Source organism: Urtica dioica, chromosome 4, assembly GCF_054948205.1.
Source record: "Urtica dioica subsp. dioica isolate 48M chromosome 4, U.dioica_male_clone48M_v1_H2, whole genome shotgun sequence".
NCBI lineage: Eukaryota > Viridiplantae > Streptophyta > Magnoliopsida > Rosales > Urticaceae > Urtica > Urtica dioica.
The window spans coordinates 12,573,059-12,598,194 of NC_142759.1; the positions used below are offsets into that span (position 1 = coordinate 12,573,059).

The window sequence follows — 25,136 nt, forward strand, 5'->3', positions numbered from 1 at the left end:
GTAATGGCTGATGAAAATTGCGATGAGCGATGAAAATTGGGAACATGTATAATAACTCCTGAAATTCAAACATAATAAATTTCTAAGAAAATATACCAAGTTCTAATCAGTTAGGTGTTCTCAATTTGTTTATATTATTGACAAGTTTCTGGCAATCTATATACATGTCTGAATTCTAACGACATCACAACAAATAACATCTGAGTAACGGCGTCTACAAAGTACAAACACACAGACCTTGACAAACGGCGTATCTTTTATTTCACGGTAACAGTAACACAGCGACCCGGAAGGGAAAAAAAAAAAAAAAAAACAACAAAGTCGAAACTCCGATTGTTCTGACAAAAAAAAAAAAAACTGGAATTCCCTCGTAATTGTCGTCTCATTCTTCTTCCATCTTCATCGGTCTCTGCAATCAAACGAATCTCTCGCGCTCTCACCGTGTGCATGAAATCATCAAACTATGTCTTCGAAACCAGAGCTGAGTCATCTCCGGAACTCGCTCCCGACTCAGAACCAGCTCGTCGACGCGCTCACCTCTCACATCTCTCTCTACCACTCTCAATCCCAATCCCGATCGCCGTCTTCAAACCCTAGCCCTAACCCCAACCCGAGGTCTTCCATTCTCAAGTGGTTCGCGTCCCTCTCCGTTCACCGCCGTGGCTCCCACCTCACCGCCGTCGACGCCGGCTTCGTCCGCGTCCTCGTCCAGATGCTCTCCACGCGCCGCGCGCGTGGCCATGGCCGCTTCATCGTCCTCTCCGACATCCTCTCCGGCGATCTCCCCAGCGTCTGCTTTAAGAGCTCATCGGGATTGCTCGCTAGGGTTTCCGAGTCGGACGAGTCGGAGAGGGCGATCTTCGAGTCGACGCGGCTTTTCTCGTCGGAAGAGGAGGCCGAGTGTTCGTCATCGTCCTCGTTCTCGTCGGCTAGTCGCTTGGACTCGATGACGGTGATCGAGGAGTTGGTCGAGGATTTCGATAGATTTGTTGAAGTCATGGACGGAGTCTCCGATGGGAGGTTTCTGAGAGGCGAAGAGAGCGAATTGGGATCGGATTGGGTCGAATTAGAGTGGCTGAAGGACAAAGGCTATTACAGCATTGAAGCTTTCGTGGCGAACCGGTTAGAGGTCTCGTTGAGGTTGGCTTGGCTGAATCAGTGCAGTGGAAACGTGAAGAAGAGAGGAGCGAGGTTGAAGGAGAAGCTCGCCGCCGCCGGAGTGGCGGCGAATGTTTATTGGAGGAAGAAAGGTTGTGTTGATTGGTGGGACAATATTGATCTTCCGACCAAGAAGAAGTTGTTCATTTCTGCGTTAGGAAAATCAGCTAAGAATCTGGTTAGTTCTTCTTGCTTGGTAATATCCGAAAAAGATGTTTCTTTTTTCTACATACGTTTGGCTTTGATAGTTTCTCTGTCCTGGAGATGAACTTTGAAGCGACTTCAATATTATATATGCATTGAAGTCTCTGATCGTTTTGTATACCATTTGTGGCAAATTTTCTTTCTTTTCAATTAGCAAGTTCATTCAATGCTTGATTTTATGCGTCTTACCTTAAAGTGTTTAGCTCTGATAGTTTTGAGTTTCATAACAGCTTTGGAAAATCATATTATTGATTTGGCTCCTAAAATCTTTACTGCGATGGAGATCAAGACGTGATCTTTATAGCTTGAAAGGCTAGCTGTTTCTGTTTCGATAGCATTATCTTCTTCTTTTTTTTTTTCTTTTTTTTTTTTTTTGTGAACCCCACACGCCCCAATTCCAGGTTCCAGCTGTCACATATTTTCTGCCCCAGTGACCTCTGCCTGAGTCAGACTCACGGGCTATCTTCCATACCGCTGACTCAGTACCTCGTGGGCTTTTACGATAATGGAAATAAATTCGTGACCTTTACAATTTCATAATACCATTGAAATATGATCATTGTGGTTAAATCCTGGTTTTGATACATTTTACGGTAATAAGATAAACTCTGATCCGTTTGATCTCCAGACTGGTGAGATTCTGAAGGCGGCGAGTAGTGGATCAGAGGATGAGCTCGGGCTCTTCAAAACGGGAGACGAGCAGCCACTGAGGTACAGCTATAATGTAAATACACGAAAGAGTGTCTCGACACTTGGAACTGACGCTGAATTTGGGTCAAACATTGTCCCACCTTCTGCTTCTGGAAAATCTGCTTCCTTATGTAATGCCTTGAATAGTTTAATTGTGCTTCGGGATATTGTAAAGATGACATTTTTATGTCAAGATAGTGGCTGTGATAAAGGGAAAATTTTCTTCAGCTCGTTGAGTTCAATTTGTACAATTTCTGATTTTATACTAAGAAAAGTAAGAGGATTGCTAATGGTTATCTCACTTGATTGCACGAAACTTGAACTTATAGCAGAGGAAAGTGTTAGTTCTTCACCTATTAAACCCAAGGGAAAATCAGGTGCTAGTAGCCGTAAGAAAAAAGGGAGGCCCCGTAACACAAAGAAGCTAGATCCTGTTTCAGGGGGATGTGGGGAATTGTTGAACAAATCAGTTAAGGTATTTTCTCCTTCATTGTTTTGCGAGGGATTTGCAAATTGTCTTTTTAATACATGAAAAGCTTGTTGATAACAAATACTGGATATTGTGTTTGTGTTATGCCAGGCCATCGATTGTACAATAAATTATGAGCAGCGAGAGTTGGAGCCCAAGGAGGCACCTGAGGTGCCTCAAGGGACTGATGTTAGCAAGATGTCTTCACTTAAAGTAGGAGTGATTCCTTGTCCTTTCGTTTAGTTTGGTTCTCCTATTTCCTTGAAAGTTTGAATTTTTTGTAACTGTTACCGTGCCATCAGGAACCTGCAAATGTGCCGAATGTTGGAAAAACTCAATCCGCTGCTAGAAAGACGAGAAAAGGAAAAGGAAAAAAAAGGATTAATGGCTTTAAGGATCCTGGTGAAGTAATGGACTGTAAAAGATCAGTTACGGAAGCTTCCAGTTCTGTCGTTTCTCAAGATAAGATATCAAGCCCATCGTCCGTTAGTTTAAGCTTTCAGAACGAGTCAAGTGAGAGTTCAGTTAAGAGCCCTGCCCTTGTCAGCTCAAGCTCTTCTAGTTCTGCCAAAGGACATCCCATCACAGATAACATCCAAAGTGTTCAAGACGCTGAAGTTGCCGACTCCTGTCAGTCAAACAAGAATAAAAGTATACCGTCAATTTTAGGAAAACCTAGCTGTATTGTTAATGGAAATGCAGTACCCTTCTCTACGCATGTGTTGGATGGTCACAGTGTTGGAAACGGATATATAAACATAGAGAAGCCTAAACTTATTAGAGAACCTGATCTAAAATCATCTTCGTCAGAGAAACAGGTTAGAGTTTTTGACATTAAAGAGAAAAATGTTTTAATTCGGGATCAAGATGGTAGATGTCTATCTGATACAACGCCTTCAAGCTCTTCACATGGCCCTCCAAATGAGTGGCCGAGTGTTGCTTCTACGTACTTTCCACCTCGTTATCCACATCTCCCTCATGCCACAGATCGATTGCATCTGGATGTAAGTCGCAACTGGCATCATCACTTTCCTCAGACTTTGATACCGGCCATACACCAGCGAAATATTGAAGGTACGTGTAGCCCGCTCTTGGCCCGACAACTGCCTATGAGTGTAGACTGGCCTCCTATGGTTCGCAGCGTTTGTGGGCTAGCTCCATCTCGGACCTGTAATTATGAATCCGGGTTCGTGCCGAGGTGGCACTACACTTATCCCCAGGAATTCTCTAACTGCAACATGCCTCTTAATCCAGCGAGCACTGATGAGGAAAGAAAGAATTCCGGGGATTTCGTAGATTCTCCCGATTTAAAGAATAAAAATGAATTACAGGAGGACTGGGACAGCCAGTGGTTATCGGAGGACGAAATGGATATCCATGAAGTAGATTATAATCAATATTTTGGTGGTGGAGTGATGTACTGGGACCCGTCCGATCGCCCCATGGGAGGATTCTCTCGTCCTCCTTCCCTTAGCTCAGACGACAGTTCATGGGCTTGGCGCGAGGCTGACATGAACAGAGCTGTCGACGATATGGTTGCTTTCTCATCTCCGTACAGCACAAACGGTTTGACTTCTCCGACTGCTGCGTTTTGTTCTCCTTTCGATACTCTTGGCCCAGGTCACCAGGCCTTGGGCTATGTCATGGCGGGAAGCGAGATTCAGGCCAAGATTCTTCATACCCCGACAACACTTACGGATGCACTTTCCGAGGAAGATACATCTAGATCGCTGACAGATTTAACCGGTGAGGTCGAAGGGAAAGCTCGAGATTCCCTTCCTTATCATGTTTTACCTCCCATCGTAATCCCAAATATAACGCGGGACAGGTCAAGGTCCGAGTTTAAGCGTGGTCATGATGTTAAAAGTCCGTGTCTTCCGCTTTCTAGAAGCGAACACCCTCGAGTAAAGCGACCACCGTCGCCTGTCATGCGATGTGTTACGCGGGGCCCGCGGCCCCCTCCACCGTCCCCCGTGAGTGATTCCCGAAAACACAGGGGCTTTCCGACTGTTAGGTCTGGTAGTTCGAGCCCAAGGCATTGGGGTATGCGAGGCTGGTTCCACGATGGAGCTAATCTGGAAGAAGCTTGCTTATACAGAGATGGTGCTGAAATTGTCTGGCCATCTTGGAGAAGTAATAACTTTTCAGGGAACTCAATCATACAACCTCTTCCTCCAGCTTTGCTGCAGGATCGTCTCATAGCTATATCCCATCTAGCTCGTGACCAAGAACACGTAAGTGAAGCATTGTTTTTGCTTCAAATCAATTTACTTTCTGTTCTAGTATGCTCTAGTTTAATACTCCAAACTATGTTTTCTTGCAGCCAGATGTTGCATTACCGATGCAACCAGCTGAGTTACAAAGCTGTCCAACTCGAAAAGCGTCCCTTACCCTACTCCATGATGAGATTGAAGCTTTCTGCAAGAAGGTATAAAGCTTGATTAGCCGCTTTATTTTCGTCATTGGCTTCTACTGATCATTAGCCTCTGTTCCAAACTCACTGATTGAAGTTTTCTTTTAAGTTCGAAGCTTCTGGCCATTTGCATGACCTAAAATATACAAATGATTTTTTTGCATGGATCCTCCAGGTTGCTGCACAAAATCTGGCCAGAAAGCCTTACATTACATGGGCTGTCAAGCGGGTTACACGTTCTCTCCAAGTGCTGTGGCCCAGGTCCAGGACAAACATATTTGGTTCGAATTTGACAGGTTTGGCACTTCCTACCAGTGATGTAGACCTTGTTGTTTGTCTCCCTCCTGTGAGGAACCTGGTAAATTTGCTAATCTCACCCTTCGAAAATTCGATATCGCTAAAAAAATGGAAAGATTGAATTGAATTTTGTCTGTAGGAGCCAATCAAAGAAGCTGGTATACTGGAGGGTCGTAATGGTATTAAAGAAACATGCCTTCAGGTATCTTTGCACTTTTTCATCTTCACTTTTTACTTTCTACTCGATTGGCTATTTAAAACATGAATTGCGCCTTTCTCCTCAGCATGCAGCTAGATATCTTGCCAACCAGGATTGGGTTCAAATCGATTCTTTGAAGACCGTGGAAAATACAGCTGTATGGTTTTCTTCCTTTTTTTATCCCCCTAATTACGGGTGTAATTTTCATTCCATCATCTGTACCATAATTAACTTATTTCTCGTCTGATTCGTCTTTTGAAACAGATACCTATAATCATGCTCGCGGTTGAAGTTCCTCATGATCTGATCGCCTCATCTAGTTCAAACGTTCAATCACCAAAAGAAGAACCTAGTCATGACCAAGGCTCTACAGCTCATAGCGATGTGGTTGTTTTGGAAGAATCTACTTTGCCAAAAAGCACACCGATAAACCGTGATTCTCCAAAGGACTCAATATCAGTTCGGCTTGACATTAGTTTTAAATCTCCGTCACATACAGGACTCCAGACTACTGAGCTGGTATGCAATTTTGTTGATATTTGTATACAGAAAGACCTTCAGATTCTATCCCTTGGGTGTTTATGTGTCCACCTGTTTGCAGATAGAGAAGCAAACGATTCTCTTTCTTATTTCTGAATATGTAATTTTGGGTATAACATGCTATTTAAATCTATCTAAACTCAAATATCTAGGAGCTAACACATAGAAATGATTACTAACTGTAAAAGATATAATGCCAAGCAGATAAATATAAACTCAATTTAATAAATAATATGACTAGGACAGAACTGCGTTACTTGAAGTTGTGCCTTATATTCCTCTGCATTTGTACTTAGAACACCTTTAGCACTTTATGAATTATTCCTAAATATTAATTCAAATTGCAGGTTAAGAAGCTGACTGAGCAGTTTCCAGCAGCTGTGCCGCTTGCAATGGTACTCAAACAGTTCTTGTCGGATCGAAGTCTGGATCAATCCTATTCTGGTGGCTTGAGCTCGTATTGTTTGGTGAGTAGTCATTTCATTCGATCAATTTGGGACATGATGATGGTGTGTTGTAATGTTAAACCGAGTCCTATAAATCATATGCAAATGTTTTTGGATCTTGCTGATCAAAATATACTACCATCCAATTGATGCATTCTGGTGAATTAATACTAGAGATCCTGTAATTGTGGCTTTAACTAATCAGGCTCGGCTTTGCCACACCTGTGCCTGGTATCAAATGTCTACTTTATCTCCTTAGTATGTAATCAATCGTAATCTTCATTCCCATGACAGATATTGCTAGTTATACGCTTTCTTCAACATCAGCATCATCTTGGCCGGTCTATCAATCAGGTGAGTTAATGCTGTTTTAGCAGCATCCTTTATGGAATGTTTTATCACACGTGAAATTAAATTACATGGACCACAAGTTGATCGGTTCACAGATTTAGTGATCTAGCTGAAGCCAAATTATATTTTAGTGACATTATATTTTTATTGCAGAATTATGGGAGCCTGCTGATAGATTTTCTTTACTTTTTTGGGTATGTTGTGAATGCTGTCTTTAATTCAAGTGCTTATTTTATTTACATGAGACATGTCATGAAATCTTTTCGTTATTCATGTACGCTCCTCAAAAAACGTTTTATCTTATATAAACCAACTTTATTTCCAGGAATGTATTTGATCCTCGTCAAATGCGAACATCAGTGAGGGGAAGTGGAATCTATATAAAAAGGGAAAGAGGTTGTAGGTAAGGCACTCCTATTTTTGCTTTATACCATAAGCATAGATTTTAGTTTTCCAAAAATCTTGCTATCATGATAAGAGAAGTCAGATAAACCAAAAAGTTGCAGGTTTGATTCAGTGATACGAAAATTCTGATTATCATATCTGCATGATGTTTGATGTTCCAGCATTGATCCAATACACATTGATGATCCCCTATTCCCAACAAATAATGTGGGTAGGAATTGCTTTAGGATTCATCAATGTATCAAGGTAATTTCCTATATTATATTTCAACTATGGTCTCAGTTTATTTTTGCTCTCATTCCGTTCAGTTTTGCTTTACTCTTGTGGATATATATGTTTTGAGTGACACACACAAATAAATATGATATAGGCATTCTCGGAAGCATATGTGATATTGGAGAATGAGTGTGCCAACTTTTCCAGTGACAAGGATATGAGTTCGGATGTTTCTCCAAAACTGCTTCCAAAAATTATACCAAGTATTGGTTTATCGCAGGAGGAGTAATGCATCATACACTACATGTTTGGAAGGTATTCTCGGATTTCGTTGTTGTAATGTTACAATAGTTTATCTGCCGTCTTTTTTTCTTTTCTTTCTGGGTGTTAAGTGAGGACAAACAATTTAAGACAACATTAACAAAAAGCAACAGAAATCTAATTTTTTCCGTTTTAAAGAATTCTCTTCCTTACAGAGAATAGCATCGGATTGGGTTTTAAAATATGAACTATGTGAACATCTTGTGTAATTTTTCAAAATGAATTTCTTAATGTTACTTCCCAGGGTTTGTCACTTCACTTCTATCTTCATAGTTCTTACATTACAATGTTCTTAATATTTTCCCTCTTCTTATAGCATTCGCAGCGTTCGGTTTCTTGATTAAGTAAAAGATCGCAGCGGTATGTAAGCTCTACATACCGTAAATGGTTTCGAGTAAAGGGCTCAAGACTCTGAGAAAAAGATGGGTGAAACTAAAAACCATAGTTTTTCAGCTCTCTCTAATAGGAGGCGCGATCTGAACATCGAGAGCGACCGTGTCTTATTCTCAAATGATGATTTTGTACTCAGGCCTCGCACCGCATGTCATCATCGGGATATCTGGGGGAACTGTCTCATTACATCTCCATCATAATTGAGGTAATTTATTCTGTAAAATTATAGACAAAATGATGCTTTCTTGTGACTTACTGAATTAGCATAAATTACTTTGGAAAGTCAAAGACATGGGTGCCATCCGAAACGTCTTGGCAATCTTTACACATCTCTTATGAGATCTCTGTTACAATTCACGAGTTATATATTCTATACATAACTTAAATATGGCTGATTTTTCCTATGTCCAGGGAAAATGCCACCAAGTTTCAAGCATGTAGATAACACGTATGCCAGTTTTGAGCGAACCGCAACTAACCCATTTTCCTTCTCAAAACTGACACTTCAGATTCGAAGAAAGTAATAAACTGGTTTTCCCAAGATAAAGGAGCCGTGAATAAATCTTCCTCGAGTTCATGGGCATAGCCAGGTTGTCCTGACAAGCGATATCTATAGCCTGAGTAGTGAATTATTGTTGCAGTTATCACCCTTACTCATTTCTCCACGCTTGTGCTCTCTGTTTGATAATCGCATAAACAATCCTACATTTGTACTTGTTAATTATTCGCAGTCCGCTCTCTTTTCTGTAACAGGGTGGTTTGGTTCTATAGTTGTAAATGTACACTACATGTAATGTAATTTGTACATTATGTATTAATTTAATACAAAGGCAAACCTTACAACAAAATTGTCTCCACTTGAAAAAAAAACGATCCACGATGTTCAAGTTAATAAACTCTAGTCGTCTTCAGAGAAGAGATCAACGTCCTTGGGAGGACCTCGTCGGAGTTGCTCTTGTAGATCTCCGCTCTTCGGCAAGACAAGCTCGATCCCCTCGCCCTCTGTCGAAAAATATCTCTCCAACACTATCTGTTCCAAATTAGTAAAGCAAACCAAAGACATCAAAAGCTTCACTTATGAAAACATTACACCAAACATAAAAAAAAAAATAAAAAAAAATCTGAAAATATTTAATTCCGTTACCACTGCAGCATAGGCATCGGAATTGTTTCGCCTAGCAGAATCACTTAGGTCCCTGAAAAAAAAAAAAAAAAAAGATTTCGCAAGTTATTAACCAATCCACAATGACAGTATGTGTGATAAAAATATGAATATGCACATGAAAAATTACATGTTGATCATTCTGTCAGATGCTTCTTTAGTTGTCCCATGTTCATCTAGCAAGTAAACTCTCCAACCCCTGGATTATGACGAAGCACAGATTAAAGTTATTATGGTCAACATTACGTCAATAAACAAACAAGTTATATTTATTAAAAAATAAAAGTACCACCTTTGGGCAGCTCGAGCGGCAAATCTGCCAGCAACACTCCGAACTTTGTTTGACTGTGGCGTCTCACTCCCATCGCTTGATTTTGGAAGCCCAATTATAAACTCATCAACTTCCTACATTTGTTACTTATTTATTATTAAATTTTCAGTAACAGAAAAATGAAAATCAAATGAAAACTCAGTCTAGTGTTTTAGTCGACGTACGTACCTGCTTCTTAGCAACCTCAAGAAGGTGTAACTCAAGTTTGTCTCCTCTCAATTTCAAAACCTTAAACGGAGTAACAGAGTCAACAACAAAACGGAAGAGCGACGAACTAATAGTAATAACAATTTTATTCTTTAAAAAGACGAAATTGGACATGGAGGGTGTGGGATAATTACGGAGAGAGGACGGACGGTGTAGCCTTTGCTGAGAGCGAGGCCAGTGCGGGAAAATCCCAAATCTACCCCCAGACTGAAGCCTCCTCTCCAGTTCGGGTCTCGCTTCCGGCGAAGGGCATTCGGTGGAATTTCATCTATCAAACTCGAAACGGCCTTTACTCCGTTAATGTGTCTACGTTTCTGGGGAGGGAAGGGCAGAGTGAAAGGGGCGTTTTGGGGATTTTGAACGAAGCCATGGAATGATGATTGTGGCGGCAGGGAAGCTCGTTGTAGTTGCACCGACCACATCCCTGCGCGCAAAATTGAGAGAGAGACGAATTTAATGGTCAAAATACAAATTTTGCTCTAGTATTTTTTAGCTACGTCATGTTTGTTTGGAGGCAGTGATCAATTTGTTAAATATTTTACACATTTAGATAATTTAATTACACTTTTAAATATTATCACTAGGACAAAATTTTCTATTTGCACAATTAACAAAGTTCTTGCATTTTTTATGATGTGGTTTTTTTTTTTTTTTTTTTTTTTATTTAGAAATCGGAGCACTTGGTGAAATCCGAACACAGGACAAGTTTGAATTCAAGGATGAGGAACATTTCAAGCGCGCCGCGTTGAAGATTGCGAAATATATATGGCCTAAATCATTGCCCTCCTCTTCCATTTCGGAAAAAGGCCGATAAAACATTACATTTTGTGGAACATTACATTGGGAAAGAGAAGTCTTTGACCATTTCGAATGTCGATAGATCATTGGTACTATGGATGAGGCTCGGGATTTCCGTTTGCCAAGCCCCGTCTTGTTGGACTCTGAATCTGATTAGCGAAGCAAATGTTACTCTCTCATAGTTTGGAAAGGATATACGCGGGAAGTGGAATTGAATCTGGTTTTTTTTTTTTTTTTTTTTTTGGCTCTGTTGATTACCAGTGTACAGTTGTTTCAGGTTATTAGCCACATAAAAATATGAAAAAAAAAAAAAAAAAAAAAAAAAATTTGAGGACTGTTTTACTCCAATTTTATTGTCTCCGAAGCCGAGGCAAAGCATTTTAACCGGTGTTTTTGGTCAAAATTAACAAAATACTGGAAATATATATTAGTTGGTTTAACATTCAACCGTTTTGCACAGTTAACCGTAAATCCTTCAAAATGGTCAAAATAAATAACCAGTTAATCATCTTGCTCACCTTTACTCCGAAGAAAAAACACGACTATTTGACTTCAAAAGAGTAAATTAATGAGAGATTTAGGATCCTATTTGCTCAAAATGTTCGCTCCAATATAAGGTCAAACAAAAAAATGAGTCAAACTTTTCACATTAATTATCAACATGCCAACCTCATTAGAGACTCTTGTATGGCAATGGCACGGAAAAGCTCCGACAATATCTCATCTCTGTAACAATTTTGACACTCCAACTCGCCAAAATCCCAAACAAACAGAAGGAACTGTTAATGGGACAAACCTAAAAAAAACCAAGCAATCAATGATTTACCGAAACTACTCAGTCTTGCCATCTTGTGGCTGGTCCGGGACTTGCTCGACGGATTCCACAGGCACGGCGGCGACATTGTTGGCAGCACCGTTGCACAAATCGACGAGGCACTTGAGCTGAGCAGGGTCGAGCTGAACGTTCGAAGCCGCGTAAGTCCTGAGAAGCCGAGCCAGCGCGATCTGAGGGTCCTCGACGGTTGCGCTCTGCCGACCCAATCGCATGACCTTGGATCGGTGCTTTTTGCCGCTCAAATGGATATCGAACACAGCCCGAGTGTCGCACTTGACATCGCACAACTCGCACACGATCGGAGCCGCTCCTCCTTCGCCGCCGAGTCTTCTGCTCTTACAGCCCCGCTCGGAGGCTATACTAGTCGTACTCTTCCTCTTATTATTACCCTCATCGTCTCTGTTCGGATTGTCCACCACCACAGCCACATCTCCTTCCCCTTCTGCATTATTCTCGCTCTCGGTCTCGGTCTTGGTCTCGTTATCGGGCTTGTGACTTGCTCGGCCGAGTTCTTGCAGCTTCTTTTTGTGCTTCTTTCCGTTGTTGTGCATCTCGAGGATTTCCCGGGAGTTGCAACCGACCATGCAAACCTCGCAGGAATACGGATGTGGCCGTGGCTGAGACTTAGGCTGTGGCTGAGGACTAGGCTGTGGCTGAGGACTAGGCTTTGGCTGACGTGGCAAAGCGGCCGAGGAAGATGGGGTGTGGGGGCCGCGGCCTCGGCCGCTTCCTCTCGAGGGCCTTCCCGATCTGCCTCCTCCTCGGTACGGGTTTTGTGCAATCTGTGGATTCAAATGGGTATTATAATGGGTCTTGTTCTTCTCATCAAATCATACAGGCAAGAAGGGAATTAATATGCAATCATCTGGTAACGCAACCGGTTTGGGAGCAAATTGAAAGAAAAAAAAAACAAAAGATAAGAGCTTTTCACCACCGGATAAATAATGTGAAGACGGATTAGAAAGGAAAATCTAGGCATAAGGGAGGTCTGCTTACCGGAAAGTTGGCGGGAAAGATGGGAAGAGGAGGCGGATCGGAAATGGGTTGGTGGGTCAGAGTCGGCGGAGGAGGGTAATATGGGTAATGTTGCTGTGGATCGTAAGGGTAGTAATGGTAATAGGAGGGCTGAGAAGGATCGTAGGTTTGGGATTGGGTCGAATCGTGCGAGTATTGTTGCTGATACCCTTCTTGTGTGTGTGTTTGAGCTTGCTGAAGGTATTCGTACCCTTGTTGTGGTTGTGATGGGTACGATGAGGAATAATGCATTTCCTTCGGAGTGTTTGTGGAATATGGTTGTGCTTGTGCTTGTTGCTGAAGGTATTCGTACCCTTGTTGTACCTGTGGTTGTGGTGGGTACGATGAGGAATAATCCATTTTCTTCTCAGTCAAGATTATTTTGGAAAGGAACAACTATTGAATGAAGAAGAAGAAGAAGAAGATGAAGGAAAAGAGAAGCACTCATTTATCCTTCTCACGCCGTTGTTTGGTTTTGCGCTTCGCCGGGCTTTTACTTTTATGGATCTTAAAAGTTATTTTTTTAGTGTGTCAAATGTTTCTCAAGTTTATCAAACAATCTCTCAATCTCTCATTATTTTTTTTTCAAGAGTATCCTCCTCTTTAATCGAAATGTGAGATTTATCCCCTCTATTTTTAGAAATATTTGATATATCCACTCAGTTTAATATAAATAACCTATACCTCCATTAAAAAAATGTTATATTACAAAGATCACATTTTTCGTTTATTTTTTACAAAAAAATAATTTGAATATTAAACTGAAAGGAGATGTCTAATATTTCTAGGAATAGAGGAGATAAATCTCGCATAAACACGAGGGATATTCTTGATATTTTCCTTTTTTTAGATTTGTTAATAAGCAGCCGAAGCAATTAAAATAGTAGCTAAAATATCATTTTTGTTAAGAAAATAATCCAAAATATTTTGGGTTTCAAAATTACCCTCCCATTAAAAAGAAATGGTTCAACATCAATCACCATTCTTTCCTCTCCGATTCTTCGTCGTCGCAGACCTTGTCGCAAAACGGCGTCGGGGAAAATCTCGCCAATCGGATTTTTCTTCCCCACCTCTCGGCCGTCTCTCTCTTCTCCGTCGACTCCTCAGGCGAGAGCGCAATGAGGTCCACGAGCGTCCCGCGGCAGATTCCAAAATCAGCCTCTCGTTCTCGGAAAGCTCTCGTCGATCGCCTCAAAGGACACCCTAAATCACCTCACGCACTCTCGTAACAAGCGACGAAGGACTCCTCATCGTCTGAGAAGTCCAGATCCGCCTCTTCCTCAACGATGGTGACGATCCTTGGCCCTAGGCTCCGGATCGAGCGAAGAAACCTGCTTCTCTGGTCGTCGACGACTAAGACGGAGTGGAGCAAGTTGATCAGGTTGATCGCAAGGGTTTCGTCTTCCCGGAACGCGAGATTGGCCGGATCTAAATCGGAGAGGTCGCCGGAGTGGGTGAATCGTTGTGAGGACGCGGAAGGGAGAGAGAGAGACGATCTACCATCGTCTCCAATCGTGCTCGTCGCCGATGGAGAGTGTCCAGGCGGAGCCACCATGAATGGATCTGTGTTCCCCGACTCTTCGCTTCTGCAAGTTTAGGTTGGCGACAGTTAATCCGATTAACTGTCACAGCTAATCCGATTACCTATGATGAAGCTCTTCCGAAAATGATCTCGAACATCGGCGAGTCCCGCGGTTGCATCGATCCGACTATTCGAAGGCCGCAAGTCTAGTTATGCGTATTAACTATGACAGTTAATCGAATTAACTGTGAGAGTTAATCCGATTAACTGTGACAATCTTTCTCCTGAAACGATCTCGAATATCGGCGAGTCCCACGGTTGCGCCAATCCGACCGTTCGGAGGTCGCAAGTCCAGTTTTGCGTATAAATGAGATAATTAATCCGATTAACTGTGAAAGTTAATTGGATTAACTCTGCATGAGTTAATCTGATCGTTGCTTTGTCCCGACAAGGATCACGAATTTGGGCATCTCGGCGGCAAAAAAGGACTCGTCTTTGCTCTGGCGAATAAGATCGAGCTCGACATAGGTTCGGAGTAAGAGGTTTGTGAAGCTTAGGGTTTCGAGTTTCCGTACAATGGTGGAACCAAATCTGGCGGCGTCGGAGTCAATCTCGATGTCGTTCAAGTCTTCGAACGCCGAGAGAGACAATGTTGAAACTCTGAAGTCGCAGATTTCGATTTGACTGAGTTGTTAGGGTTGATGACAATGAAGACGTTGTTGTAGAAGGGTATACTTGGTATATTGTATTGTGAGTTTGAGTTTGGGCTATTTATCCAATTAAACTCATAGTTTAGCTATTTATTTTAAAAGAGAGGTCTAATATGGGCTAGATAGCTAGCCCGTCCTATTTTTTTTAACATGTAAATAAATAAGAAAATAGTATAATTATACACGATTTAATGATTTCGTCATTACATCGAATATCATAATTCAATGTTTATTTTTTTTTTTTTAGGATTACTTTGCTGTCAATGAGATTGAACTCACGACCGCTATTTTGGAGGTGGTGTGGAATCATCAACTAGATTATACTAGATAAAAATACAAGTAAAAAACGACATTTTTAGTTCTTAAAAAAGGTAAAAATACAAGTAAAAAACGACATTTTTAATCAAATAATTATATTTGAAATACATAATACTAATATAAAAAGCAAATTTTAACTCGATATATTTTTGGTTTTCCGTTAAGAGAAACACAGATTGTTGAGCGTATGTGGTTAAAGTTAAAAAAAAAAAAAAAAACAAAAAAAAAAAAAAAAAACAAAAAGTGGAGGATAATTTTGTAAGAGAGTAATAAGTAGGATAAATCCTAAAAGATAATACAAATGAACCACCTTTTATTCATCGAAATATGTTCTTCTTGGTTTGAACAGAAGCGAAGTGTGGCATGAATATTCGTCTCGTTAAAAGCGAAATGTATTGTTCACATTTACTACAACACAGCAATGAGATATGAAAGATCTTAGATGTACGTAGCAAGTAAGAAAATGAAAGTGGTAAAAGAGAAATGCTATACAGTGGCATGTTATTCACTGTATTTCTTTTAAAGTAAATACGGTATAGTTTACCCCTCAAATTGGCAGAGAGAAATGCCTAGCGTTCTTCCTTCAAAAACGCATCAACCCAAATCTCCTTCCATACATAACATGCCACGTCATCAGCAAAGCGGCTAATGCAGGTCATGAATTGAATTCCATGGCATCCATGCCCTTCACAACCAAAGGACAAACACCTCATTCTTTTGGTAAAACCACTTATTGGCTTCTCAGAGATGTACATTAACAATAGTCTAATTGTGCTATGTGGTTCAACTTCAAAGGGACTTCACTCAAAAAAGAACACAACTAAAAAAGAAGAAAAAAAAAATGATCCCCTGACTTTTCTATTGCTTGAAAAAGAATAATAAATATTTTCCTAAAAAAAGTAAAACAAATTCAACATTTAAAGTTGGACCTCATGAAGATCGTCCCCAAAACTGCCACTGTTCCTCCGCAGATGCTGCGTCGAATTTCCCATGTACATCTGCGGAGGTATCCCTAAAGCTTCCCCTAAAGGCCTTATCTCATTCGTCGAAGAAGGATTGTTATCACGAGCCTCGTTGAGTCCTCCGCTCCACGAAGCCGTTCTCCGCGAGTTTGCCGGTACCAACCCATAATTTCCTCCTCTGCCCATATCCCCAGATCTGCTCGCAATCGTGTCCATGCTCGGAAAGCGTTGCATCGCCGGAGCCGACGCCGGCGCCGGAGTTGTAGGGAATTGGGTCATCGGAGAGCTCGCCTCGTCTTTCAACGACGACGAGGAACCGTTGCTAGTCATAGTTCCCTCTTGAAAGCTCTCTGACACAGTTTGCTCCGACGATGTCACTGCCGCCGGGACAAAGAACTTGGCTCCGCCGACGGGTTTAGCAGCCTGAGCGGGCGGCAAGTGGAATGTTTTTGTTGTCACGGGTCCTGACCTGTTGAATGTATCGACGTACCTGTGGAATTTCGAATATATTTTTTTAGAGCAAGTCACGTCGAAGAGCTCTCTAAGCAGACGGGTTTTAACAGGTAGTACTCAGATTTTCGGTACCTTGGACGGCCAACCATACTACGGCCACGAGCGGAAAATTGATTCGAGCTGGGTGGAACTGGGGGAATCCCAGGACTGCCCTCTGGAGGGCTCGAGTTTCGGGTTTCTGGGCCGGTGTTGAAACGGTCTGGTTGTGGAGAGCTTTGAAAGCTGTTGTTATTTTGAGTTCCGCTCTGAAAAGCCACGGAAGTCGGCGGCGGTGCCAAGGGTTCTTGTTCGGCTGCAGGTGTGACCCCTCTTTCAACCCATCGTTTAAGGTTCTCGTCGTAATAGAAAGTCATCTCTTCGAGCCCCAACTTAGCCTTCACGAGAACATACATAGAGTACTTAATACTGGGAAAAACTCAAGAGGTGAATAGAAGGAACCGCAAATGGTTACCTCATTCTCTGGACGCTGTCGAATGACCAATCCGACAGTCTTCTGCAGTAGTTTGGACCCAAAAAGACGACCAAAGCGAGAACTCCCAGGTGCCGTGGTCTTTTCTGGAGCAGTACTGGAGTTCTCCTTTTTGGTTGAATCAACCTGATACCAGAGAAACCTTACTTTCATTACCCTTTCTCCCTCTAATTACAAATTGAAGATTATGGGAAAGAAAAAAAAAATGACCTTTCGTGGGCTTCGGCTGAAATCTGGCTCCGAAATGCTTCGATTCGGTATCGTAATGTTATCATTCTCCGTTGACGAAGAGGGCATTAAGAAGGGTGAGGACAGGGCTGATTGGCTGTTGGATATTCTGGGGATTCCGAGTTGAGGAGCGTGGTCGGAATGTTGAGTATTTCCTTGTGCTGCTGAGGGTATCGGCGGAGGCATTGCTCCGACAACACGGTGAGCAGTGCTATCAAAGATACTCAGGAGTTTACCCACCAGTTTGGTGCCACCCTGTGCCAAATTTGTACCGTAACCACCCTGTGCTCACACAAAATGTTCTCTTGTTAAGAGGTTTCAAAATTCAGAACGAGGAATTAACCACCAAAACTTAGTTACATATTTGACCTGTTGATGGGTTTTGATTCTGTCTTCCAAAGACAACACTAATTGCCTCCATGCTTCCACTTCTGGTGATCGGCCAGTTTTTAAGGACTTCAGTATCGCTTGGCAATACCTGCTCAAATGTAATGTGGGGATCAGAAAATGGTCGCATTGACCTTATTGATGACTCAGTCAACGACATTGATAGATGATAAAATAGAGTCAATCAACAACTGTATTACTTACTTCAGAGCCACTGAAATCTTGCCAACCTCAGCCAGCATGTATGCGTATACAAGCTTATAAGGCTGAAAAGGTAGGAGAGAAAACTGAGAGTTTCCAAGAACCTTCGAGTATTCATATAGCTCTGTCCTCTGCCCAGAAAGTCAAAAGCTTGTTTGTTATGCACATGAGCGAAAATCCAGAAAAATAAGAAAACCTCAAGAAGCAGAAGTTTCATTGAGAGAAACTTAATGTAACAGAAACATAGTTCAGCTTAAATTTAATGCCAAGATAAAATTCAAGTTTTTGTTAATCCCTTAATGTCCTCTTAGAATTTTCCTACACGCGAAACTGTTACGAAGGGTCAGAAACAGAGGATATTGTTATAGACCTGAATTGCCTCGGGACTCGCATATGTTCGGGGCGATTTCCAATGATCTGCACCAATAAGACACAGCCTTGCACTGTCCGAATATTGCTCCAAGTTGGCTTCTGCTACCAAATAGCATATATGCGCAGCTGTGATCTGTATAATTAAGTCTTAAGTCAGTTCCAAGAAAGAACAGCTTTAAATTTATGTCACACACAGGAAAGAAAGTCAAAACATGAAAACTCACTATACCTCTCCTGTCTCCTTCCACAGGCAATCACCAAGATGGATGATAACAAGTTCATCATCTTTTGTTCTGTTTGCGGTTATGATAGCAAGATTTTGTGTCCATTCGTCCAAGAAAGAGTTATGTCGTACCTGTGGCACAAGTCATAATTAACATTGGGAAAATTGATTTAATGAAGTATAATTTTCAGCACAACTAATAGTCTAGAGGCAATGTATCCATTAACAGAATTTGTTGGGTTCCATCACCGATGATCATAAAAATCCTGTTAAGTCCCATTATTTTAAATATGCGGGATCCTTAACCTACTCCTCAAAAAATTGCGGCTCTTTAGGCTCACTCGTCTTGGGCCGGATCCCATTACACTCGTCTGAGTTTTGTGGGTTCTGATACCATGTTAACTATCATGGGTTCCATCTCAAAATCAATCGGCAATGAGAGGAGTATCTCAAGATCTTACAACACCTTGTTTACTGCCTTTATTTTCAATGATATGGGATCCTTGACAGAATACAGTGAATTTGTATGTCACCTGTGCAGGTTGTTGAAAAGTATTCAAGGAACCGGGTACAGTGCTTTGGGTGGCGGGATTAGAGAACACATCTGCGGGTTGCCCGGCGATTAGAAGGCATAAGGTTCGCAATGGTGATCCTGGTTGGAACTGATTTAGTGCCATCTTCTTCACAGTATCACCATAAGGCTGCGCATAAAAAAAAATTAATAAATAATAAATCGAATCGGGTATAGATCTGAAAAACGTGATAAGTACACAACGTGCATATAAAAAATATCAGAATTCTACTAAATTAAGTTTTAAAGAGATAGGAACCTGATCACCAAGTTGTGAAGCAAGGACCAGCGCTGGACCCCACAGCTGACCTTCTTGTGCGAATTCAAGAGCTTCCTTCTTCTTACCAGAGACGAGAAGTTTCTGTACCTCGAGTGCGGTAGCCTAAAATAGCACAGATAACTAAAACGTAAGTCTATCACCCAAAAATGCACATTAGCAGGCTTGGCAGGGAATATGAGAGTACTAAAAAATAAATAAATAAAGAAAAAGAGATGGGATAAACCTGAATCTGCGCTTCTGAAGGTATGTTCTGTAAGCATTGCGTATAATTCCCAAACTCTTGGCTTGTTTTAGCAGATGCAAAAAGCTTTGCAACAGCTGAATCTGGACTGTCATTTTCCTATAAAAATTAAAATACAAGTAAAAAATCAGTCACGCACATGAGCTTAATTCCTAACAGGTCATAATTGTTCCAAAAAAAAAAACATACTTTTAGCGCTTGGTCACTGCCAAAGGGAGATCGAAGTTTTCCATAATACTGCACAGCAATTTTCAGTAAGGAGAAAAGCATCCTCAAGAGGTCTCTCGTCGCAACATCCATGTAAGCAGTTTCGTAGCTTGCAATCTTGTCATCAATCCATTTATTCAACTCCTTAGTTCCGGGGTTCCCTCCAACCAAAGGACCCGGAAAAGATTGGTGGCATAATGCATTGAAATAATCCCGACCACCAGTTCCGAGACTTGATGCATCAGTTTTTTCCATTACAACTTCCATTAAGTTGTAAACATTGATCACACCACCGGCTCCCTGAGCATCCTAATCTCACAGCCGAAAAAAAAGTGTTAACACGTAAAACACATAATATATATACATAGAAGTATACTGTGAAATTAAGAGTCTTTACCTGACTTCCATACACCGAGCTGGAGTATGAAGAAGTAGCGTCTTTCATGACCACAAGTTTCCCACCAAATCCAAAAGTAACAAGAGCATGTGGGGGTCTTTTCGCAGATGTCCTCTCTTCACCACCACCAACATAAGAGAACCCACTACTACTTTGGCTCTGCATAGGTTGGCTCGAATAAAGAGCCATGTTATGACCGTTGTTGTACGGTGCGGCCGAGAAATGGGCTTCTTGGGGTTGGGGTTTCACCTCTTGAACATGGTTATGAAACTGTGGAAAGTTCCCTTGGGAGTTGAAATTCTGAACCCCGCTGCTGACTCCAAACCCGCCACCAAATACTTGACTCGACCCCATTTGTTGTTGATGGCTTACTAAGTTGTTGTTTCCATGATCTTCCACTGAGTATTGGCTCCCCGATTGCTGAACTCCATTATAGCCAACCGTCACACTCTGTGCATTCTGCTGGGTTTGCCACACGCTCGCGTTTTGCTGATTGTAATCGCTATGAGAACCGTCCCATTTCGCTACACTTTCTTGCTGAGTCGCGTTATTCTGTGTCGGGTAGTACTGATCAGTCTTGTTGGCGTATTGTTGACCGCCGTCAACACTTGTAGAGTAATCCACGACTGGATTATACGACTCCAACGATTTCCACGCCATGGATATCGTATCATAATACCATCCAGGGTATTGAGGATCAAACACCATGTTGGAAGGGTACTCTGTGCTTCCCTGCGATACTTGGTTCCAAACAGCATTATTCGCTCCTGTTTGCTCCGAATAACTATGATATGATGTCTGGTTCGAAGCGGACGAATTACTCAAATTCGAACTTCCCTGATAATTAGCACTTGAATTCACATTTGCATTGTGATCCTCTACTTGATACTGTTGGCCGGTACTCGGGTCATACTTCCAACCCGGATAAGCGTTCTCCCAATACTGACTGCTATTCAAATCCACGGAATTCCCGAAGTTCTGTTGATCTTCCCGAGGCTTCTCGTGACTGGAAGAACCTAAAGCACCTACAAAACTTTCTTCCAAAGCAACATTTTCTACACTAGCTTGAACCACGGAAATCTCTCCGCTGCCCACATTCGCAAACGGGTCATCTGAATTCTCCCCGAATCCACCGAAAAGATCTGAATACGACCCGCGAAGGTTCGTCGAATCCGAGGTAAACGAATCCCACTGAACCACCTTCACTTTCCCAGATTCGGACTCTAATTCACTGACTTTGCTCTCTTCAGCAACGGCCGATAAGTTCAACGAGTCCAGATTTGTTTTCTCTCCCAAACCATCGCCGAACCCAAAAGTATCCTCAGAAACCGAATCGACTCTCTCGGGCTTCTCGACTGCTGAAATGCTCAAATTCTCGACCGCGTTCGCTAACACGACTTCGCTGGTCTCAACAATACCACCCGGCTTCGACGATCCACCGAAATCCAGGTCATCGTTGACCAATTTGTCGAAAAAATCCTCGTCTGTCTGATCATCGAGCTCGAACGGAGAAGATGCCATGGATACCGACCCGAATTCCGATTCGCAGTAACAGTCGACGATTCGATTCACCAAAAAAAATTCAAGCTCTTCGGTTCATCACAAATTACATCGATTGTTCCACAAATTTAGGGCTTTTTGGGATCGGAATTAGCAAGATCAGCGAGATTGCTAAAAAAAAATAATCAGAGGATCGAAAAAAAAAAAAAAAAAACTAACAGATCATTTTGAAGAGAAAAGAGTGGAGATGCACATAATAATGGATTCAAACGAACGCAACTTACAGGTTTAACTGAGGCTTTTGAGTTGAGAGAGGTTTTTAGTATGATTATGATAAATACAGACAGACGGTGGATCTTGAAAAATGCTTCAATCTCGTTTTCTGTTCTTTTCTTTGTTTTTTTTTTCTTCCGAAAAATGAATTGAGCATTTGCAATGAGAACCTTCAAGTCTTCAGTTATATCAAATTTACACCACTAATTGAAGAATCGTGAGTTTATACCCAATATATATTCATGTGATTTTAGCATAAAAAAAACTTCTATATATTCATTTACCCACGTACATTTAAAGGATTTAAGCGAAGTAATCGTCTTTCTTTTTTTGTTTTTTTTTCGAAAAACTAAATAAATTCAAAGAAATTAATTGGATTTTATAATGTAGATTTTGAAAGTATCTACGCATAGATAATTTGGTCTAAAGACAAATTAGATCCACCAATTGAAAGCATTAATGATGTTTGACTGTATGTAATGTATGATTTGAATAGAGAAATATCAAAAGTGCATAGAGAGTACAACATAAATTACTGCATTACTGCTCACCGATTGGCCTCAGCCTCAGCCATTTTATACACTACTCTCCTAATATAAGGCTTTTTTTTTATAGACAATTATATCATCGGGACCAACTTAATACATTTTGAGGTCTAAAGCGAAATTTAAAATATTCGTTAGTTATTTTTTTATCGATATTTTTTTTTTAGGGAAAATGACCTATAAATAAAGGAAAAATGACACATATATCTCTTGTGTTTGAGTGAAATGTCGAGTTTAACTTCTGATTTTAAAAAATATCGAGATTATACCTTTCGTTTATTTAAAATGATAAAATTATATCCTAAAATAGATAAATATGCTACAGATCATCTTTTTATTGACTTTTAATAAATTTTTACTCTGATATTTATATGTAAATCTCATTTTACCCTTATAAATTCGCGTCTTATGGTCCTATATGTAATTTATTTCTCCAATCCATAATTTTGTAATCGAACTAAATCAAAATAGACTAATAAAATTCATACCTCTCAAACTGCGACTTTGATTTTTGGATTTCACGCTCGAATCAGTAATTCTTATGGTTTTTGAATGTCGATTTTTATCATTTTAGAGATCTTTATTTTTATTTAATTTTTTTATAATAAATTACATATATGATTATAATGAACAAACGAGTAAAGATAAAATAAGGTTCACATATAAATATCATATTCAATATTAATGACAAATCAAGATAAGGAATAGTTGTTGCACAATTATATATTTTATGGTATGAATTAGTTTAACTTGATATTTTCCCTCAAAACATGATATTTATATATATGTGTTATTTTTTTATAAATAAATCTTCTTTTCAAAATTGTGATGTGACAAGCTCATACTAGTTTATTTATTTCAAGAAAAACAAATACTTGTTTATTTATGAAGTGTTTCAATATAATATATTCCACGTGCTACGAAAAGGGAATGGTTTTCCTCTTCAATTTATTTATTTATTTATTATTTTCTAGATGCATGTGGTGGTGGGTTTATGTTTGAAATGTCAAATGATAAAGAATTCAGTACGTTGCGTGGGTTGTTTCTTTAAAGTTTAAACCAAAATAACCATGATCAAAGTGATTGTTATCATAATTATAAATTTATCAACTAATCGGCATTTTGTATAATTTTTGTTGTTCATTTACCAAAATATGCATAGTAAAATATATATTATCACATTTCTCTAGTTTATTTTTAATAGTTTGTGTTGACAATCTTAAAAACGTTGTAACATGATAATTTACACTTTTGTCGTGCTTATTTTGGTAAATAAACATTAAAAATTAAGCTAAATCATACGAATTAGGCCACTTAATATTATAAAATCATACGAATTAACCTAAATATTTAACAAAATAACCCATCTGAGTGTTGTGCCAATGAAATCAATTTTTCAATAATTGTTGTCGAGTATTTATTTTAAAATACTTTTATATTTTATTTCATAATTATCTTTTTTTCTCCCTCCCTGCACACTTAGGCCATGTTTGTTTCTTCATTCAAAAACTGTTTTCTAGTTTTTGGGTTGAAAAAATTGAAAACCAAAATTGAAAACATGTTTGGTTAGGTGTTTTTGGAAAAAAATTTCAAAAAATTTTGAAGTTGTTTTGGAAAAAAGTAAAGAAAACTGAAAACAAATAAAAGGTGTTTTTGAAAAAAAATTTCTTCTCTTCTCTCATCTTTCTCCTCATCTTCTCTTTTCATTCTTTCAAAAACAAAAATGAAAACTATACCAAACACTTTTTTCAGTTTTTTCACTTTCTCAAAAACAAAAATGAAAACTGTACCAAACATCTTTTTGAAAACAACTACAAAACAGTTTTTCAATACAACTACAAAAATTAGAAAACAGAAAACAAAAAACTTTTTGAGTTAACTACCAAACACAACCTTACTTTTTCCGTTTTTTAAGTATCTAAATTCTCTCTCTCATTTCTCGCTCTGGTATCTTTCTTTTTTAAACCCAACATCTACTCTCACAAATCTATCAAAAACAATTTTTGGTAATTTATTTTTAGTAAGTTGTTTTGTTGGCATTTTATTTGTCAATATGATATGCATAACATGTATGGAATTTGTATGCATGCCTAACATTTGTTATTTACCAAAACAAACCATTATTTTCCATTGACTATGAAAATTAACCATTTTGGTCTTTTGTACACGTGCGCAATATTCGTTTTTTTTTTCTTTTACCAAAATTAACAACTAAATATTGTGGGTTCATTAGGAAAATAACTAATTTAAACGTTTGGTCAAGCTTAGATAAATAGTCACTATCAAATGTGAATCTTAGGTAAATAATCACTTTTATATGTCAAACGTTGGCTATTCACCTAAGATTTATGTCTGAAAGTGGCTATTTACCTAAGATTTTCTAAACGTTGGTTATTTAGCAATGTCAAACGTTTAAATTGGTTATTTTCTTAATTTTCCAATAAATTTTTGTAATGGATAAAATGGACTAATTTTTTTTAGTTATATTTTAATATGATGATTCAAAGAAGAGAGAGAGAGAGAGAGAGAGAGATAGAGAGAGAGAGAGAGAGAGAGTGTGTGTGTGTGTGTGTGTGTGTGTGTGTGTGTGTGTGTGTGTGTGTGTGTGTGTGAGTGAGTGTGTATTAAGAAAACCATGTAAAAATGATAAAAGAAATATCTATGATACTTTTTAATAGATATAATCTTTTTAGAAGGCATTTGTCCTATGGTGGAGGTGTGTTTGAACCCACGGCCTAATTTTAAGGGTACATTAAGTAAATAGTCAT

At 39.8% G+C, this 25,136-nt stretch overlaps 3 protein-coding genes across 5 annotated transcripts; 1 reads left to right on the top strand and 2 right to left on the bottom strand.

Annotated features, from left to right (window-relative positions):
• The first annotated feature begins 271 nt into the window (after window positions 1–271).
• MEE44 (Nucleotidyltransferase family protein) lies at window positions 272–8,929 on the top strand. Of its 2 annotated transcripts, none has more exons than XM_089613734.1 (17): window positions 272–1,336; window positions 1,991–2,527; window positions 2,633–2,734; window positions 2,824–4,755; window positions 4,845–4,949; window positions 5,110–5,292; window positions 5,371–5,433; window positions 5,516–5,587; window positions 5,695–5,949; window positions 6,318–6,437; window positions 6,711–6,770; window positions 6,921–6,961; window positions 7,093–7,170; window positions 7,334–7,418; window positions 7,543–7,703; window positions 8,026–8,307; window positions 8,514–8,929. In XM_089613734.1, exons 1-15 carry the CDS (start codon window positions 464–466, stop codon window positions 7,675–7,677), a joined length of 4,641 nt encoding a protein of 1,546 aa, XP_089469860.1. In that variant the 5' UTR covers window positions 272–463; the 3' UTR covers window positions 7,678–7,703; window positions 8,026–8,307; window positions 8,514–8,929. The 2 variants fall into 2 exon arrangements, with proteins under 2 accessions (XP_089469860.1, XP_089469861.1); XM_089613735.1 differs by having other exon boundaries at window positions 8,612–8,929.
• LOC149400528 (uncharacterized) lies at window positions 8,843–12,499 on the bottom strand. Its single transcript, XM_089613736.1, has 7 exons — window positions 12,432–12,499; window positions 9,937–10,226; window positions 9,764–9,823; window positions 9,557–9,669; window positions 9,395–9,463; window positions 9,247–9,298; window positions 8,843–9,132 (listed from the first exon to the last, which is right to left on the bottom strand). Exons 2-7 carry the CDS (start codon window positions 10,222–10,224, stop codon window positions 9,001–9,003), a joined length of 714 nt encoding a protein of 237 aa, XP_089469862.1. The 5' UTR covers window positions 10,225–10,226; window positions 12,432–12,499; the 3' UTR covers window positions 8,843–9,000.
• Window positions 12,500–15,292: 2,793 nt separating this feature from the next.
• On the bottom strand, window positions 15,293–21,932 carry LOC149400529 (protein transport protein SEC16B homolog). Of its 2 annotated transcripts, XM_089611270.1 has the most exons (14): window positions 21,835–21,930; window positions 20,051–21,721; window positions 19,636–19,962; window positions 19,429–19,545; window positions 19,185–19,307; window positions 18,888–19,055; window positions 18,361–18,486; window positions 18,130–18,264; window positions 17,763–17,890; window positions 17,541–17,649; window positions 17,154–17,453; window positions 16,926–17,069; window positions 16,547–16,848; window positions 15,293–16,451 (listed from the first exon to the last, which is right to left on the bottom strand). In XM_089611270.1, exons 2-14 carry the CDS (start codon window positions 21,569–21,571, stop codon window positions 15,917–15,919), a joined length of 4,035 nt encoding a protein of 1,344 aa, XP_089467396.1. In that variant the 5' UTR covers window positions 21,572–21,721; window positions 21,835–21,930; the 3' UTR covers window positions 15,293–15,916. The 2 variants fall into 2 exon arrangements, with proteins under 2 accessions (XP_089467396.1, XP_089467395.1); XM_089611269.1 differs by having other exon boundaries at window positions 20,051–21,932.
• Between the last annotated feature and the right edge of the window lie 3,204 nt (window positions 21,933–25,136).

Excerpts from the sequence above, each read along its gene's own strand:
- MEE44 (XM_089613734.1), top strand. The coding sequence starts at position 464 with ATGTCTTCGAAACCAGAGCTGAGTCATCTCCGGAACTCGCTCCCGACT. Across the intron at positions 2,735-2,823 it reads GCAAGATGTCTTCACTTAAA|GAACCTGCAAATGTGCCGAA; the intron begins GTAGGAGTGATT and ends CCGTGCCATCAG. Across the intron at positions 6,438-6,710 it reads GCTTGAGCTCGTATTGTTTG|ATATTGCTAGTTATACGCTT; the intron begins GTGAGTAGTCAT and ends TTCCCATGACAG.
- LOC149400528 (XM_089613736.1), bottom strand. The coding sequence starts at position 10,224 with ATGTGGTCGGTGCAACTACAACGAGCTTCCCTGCCGCCACAATCATCA. Across the intron at positions 9,670-9,763 it reads TTGAGGTTGCTAAGAAGCAG|GAAGTTGATGAGTTTATAAT; the intron begins GTACGTACGTCG and ends TAACAAATGTAG. Across the intron at positions 9,133-9,246 it reads CCGATGCCTATGCTGCAGTG|ATAGTGTTGGAGAGATATTT; the intron begins GTAACGGAATTA and ends AATTTGGAACAG.
- LOC149400529 (XM_089611269.1), bottom strand. The coding sequence starts at position 21,571 with ATGGCATCTTCTCCGTTCGAGCTCGATGATCAGACAGACGAGGATTTT. Across the intron at positions 17,650-17,762 it reads AAGATTTCAGTGGCTCTGAA|GTATTGCCAAGCGATACTGA; the intron begins GTAAGTAATACA and ends ACATTTGAGCAG. Across the intron at positions 17,454-17,540 it reads GAATCAAAACCCATCAACAG|GGTGGTTACGGTACAAATTT; the intron begins GTCAAATATGTA and ends GTGTGAGCACAG.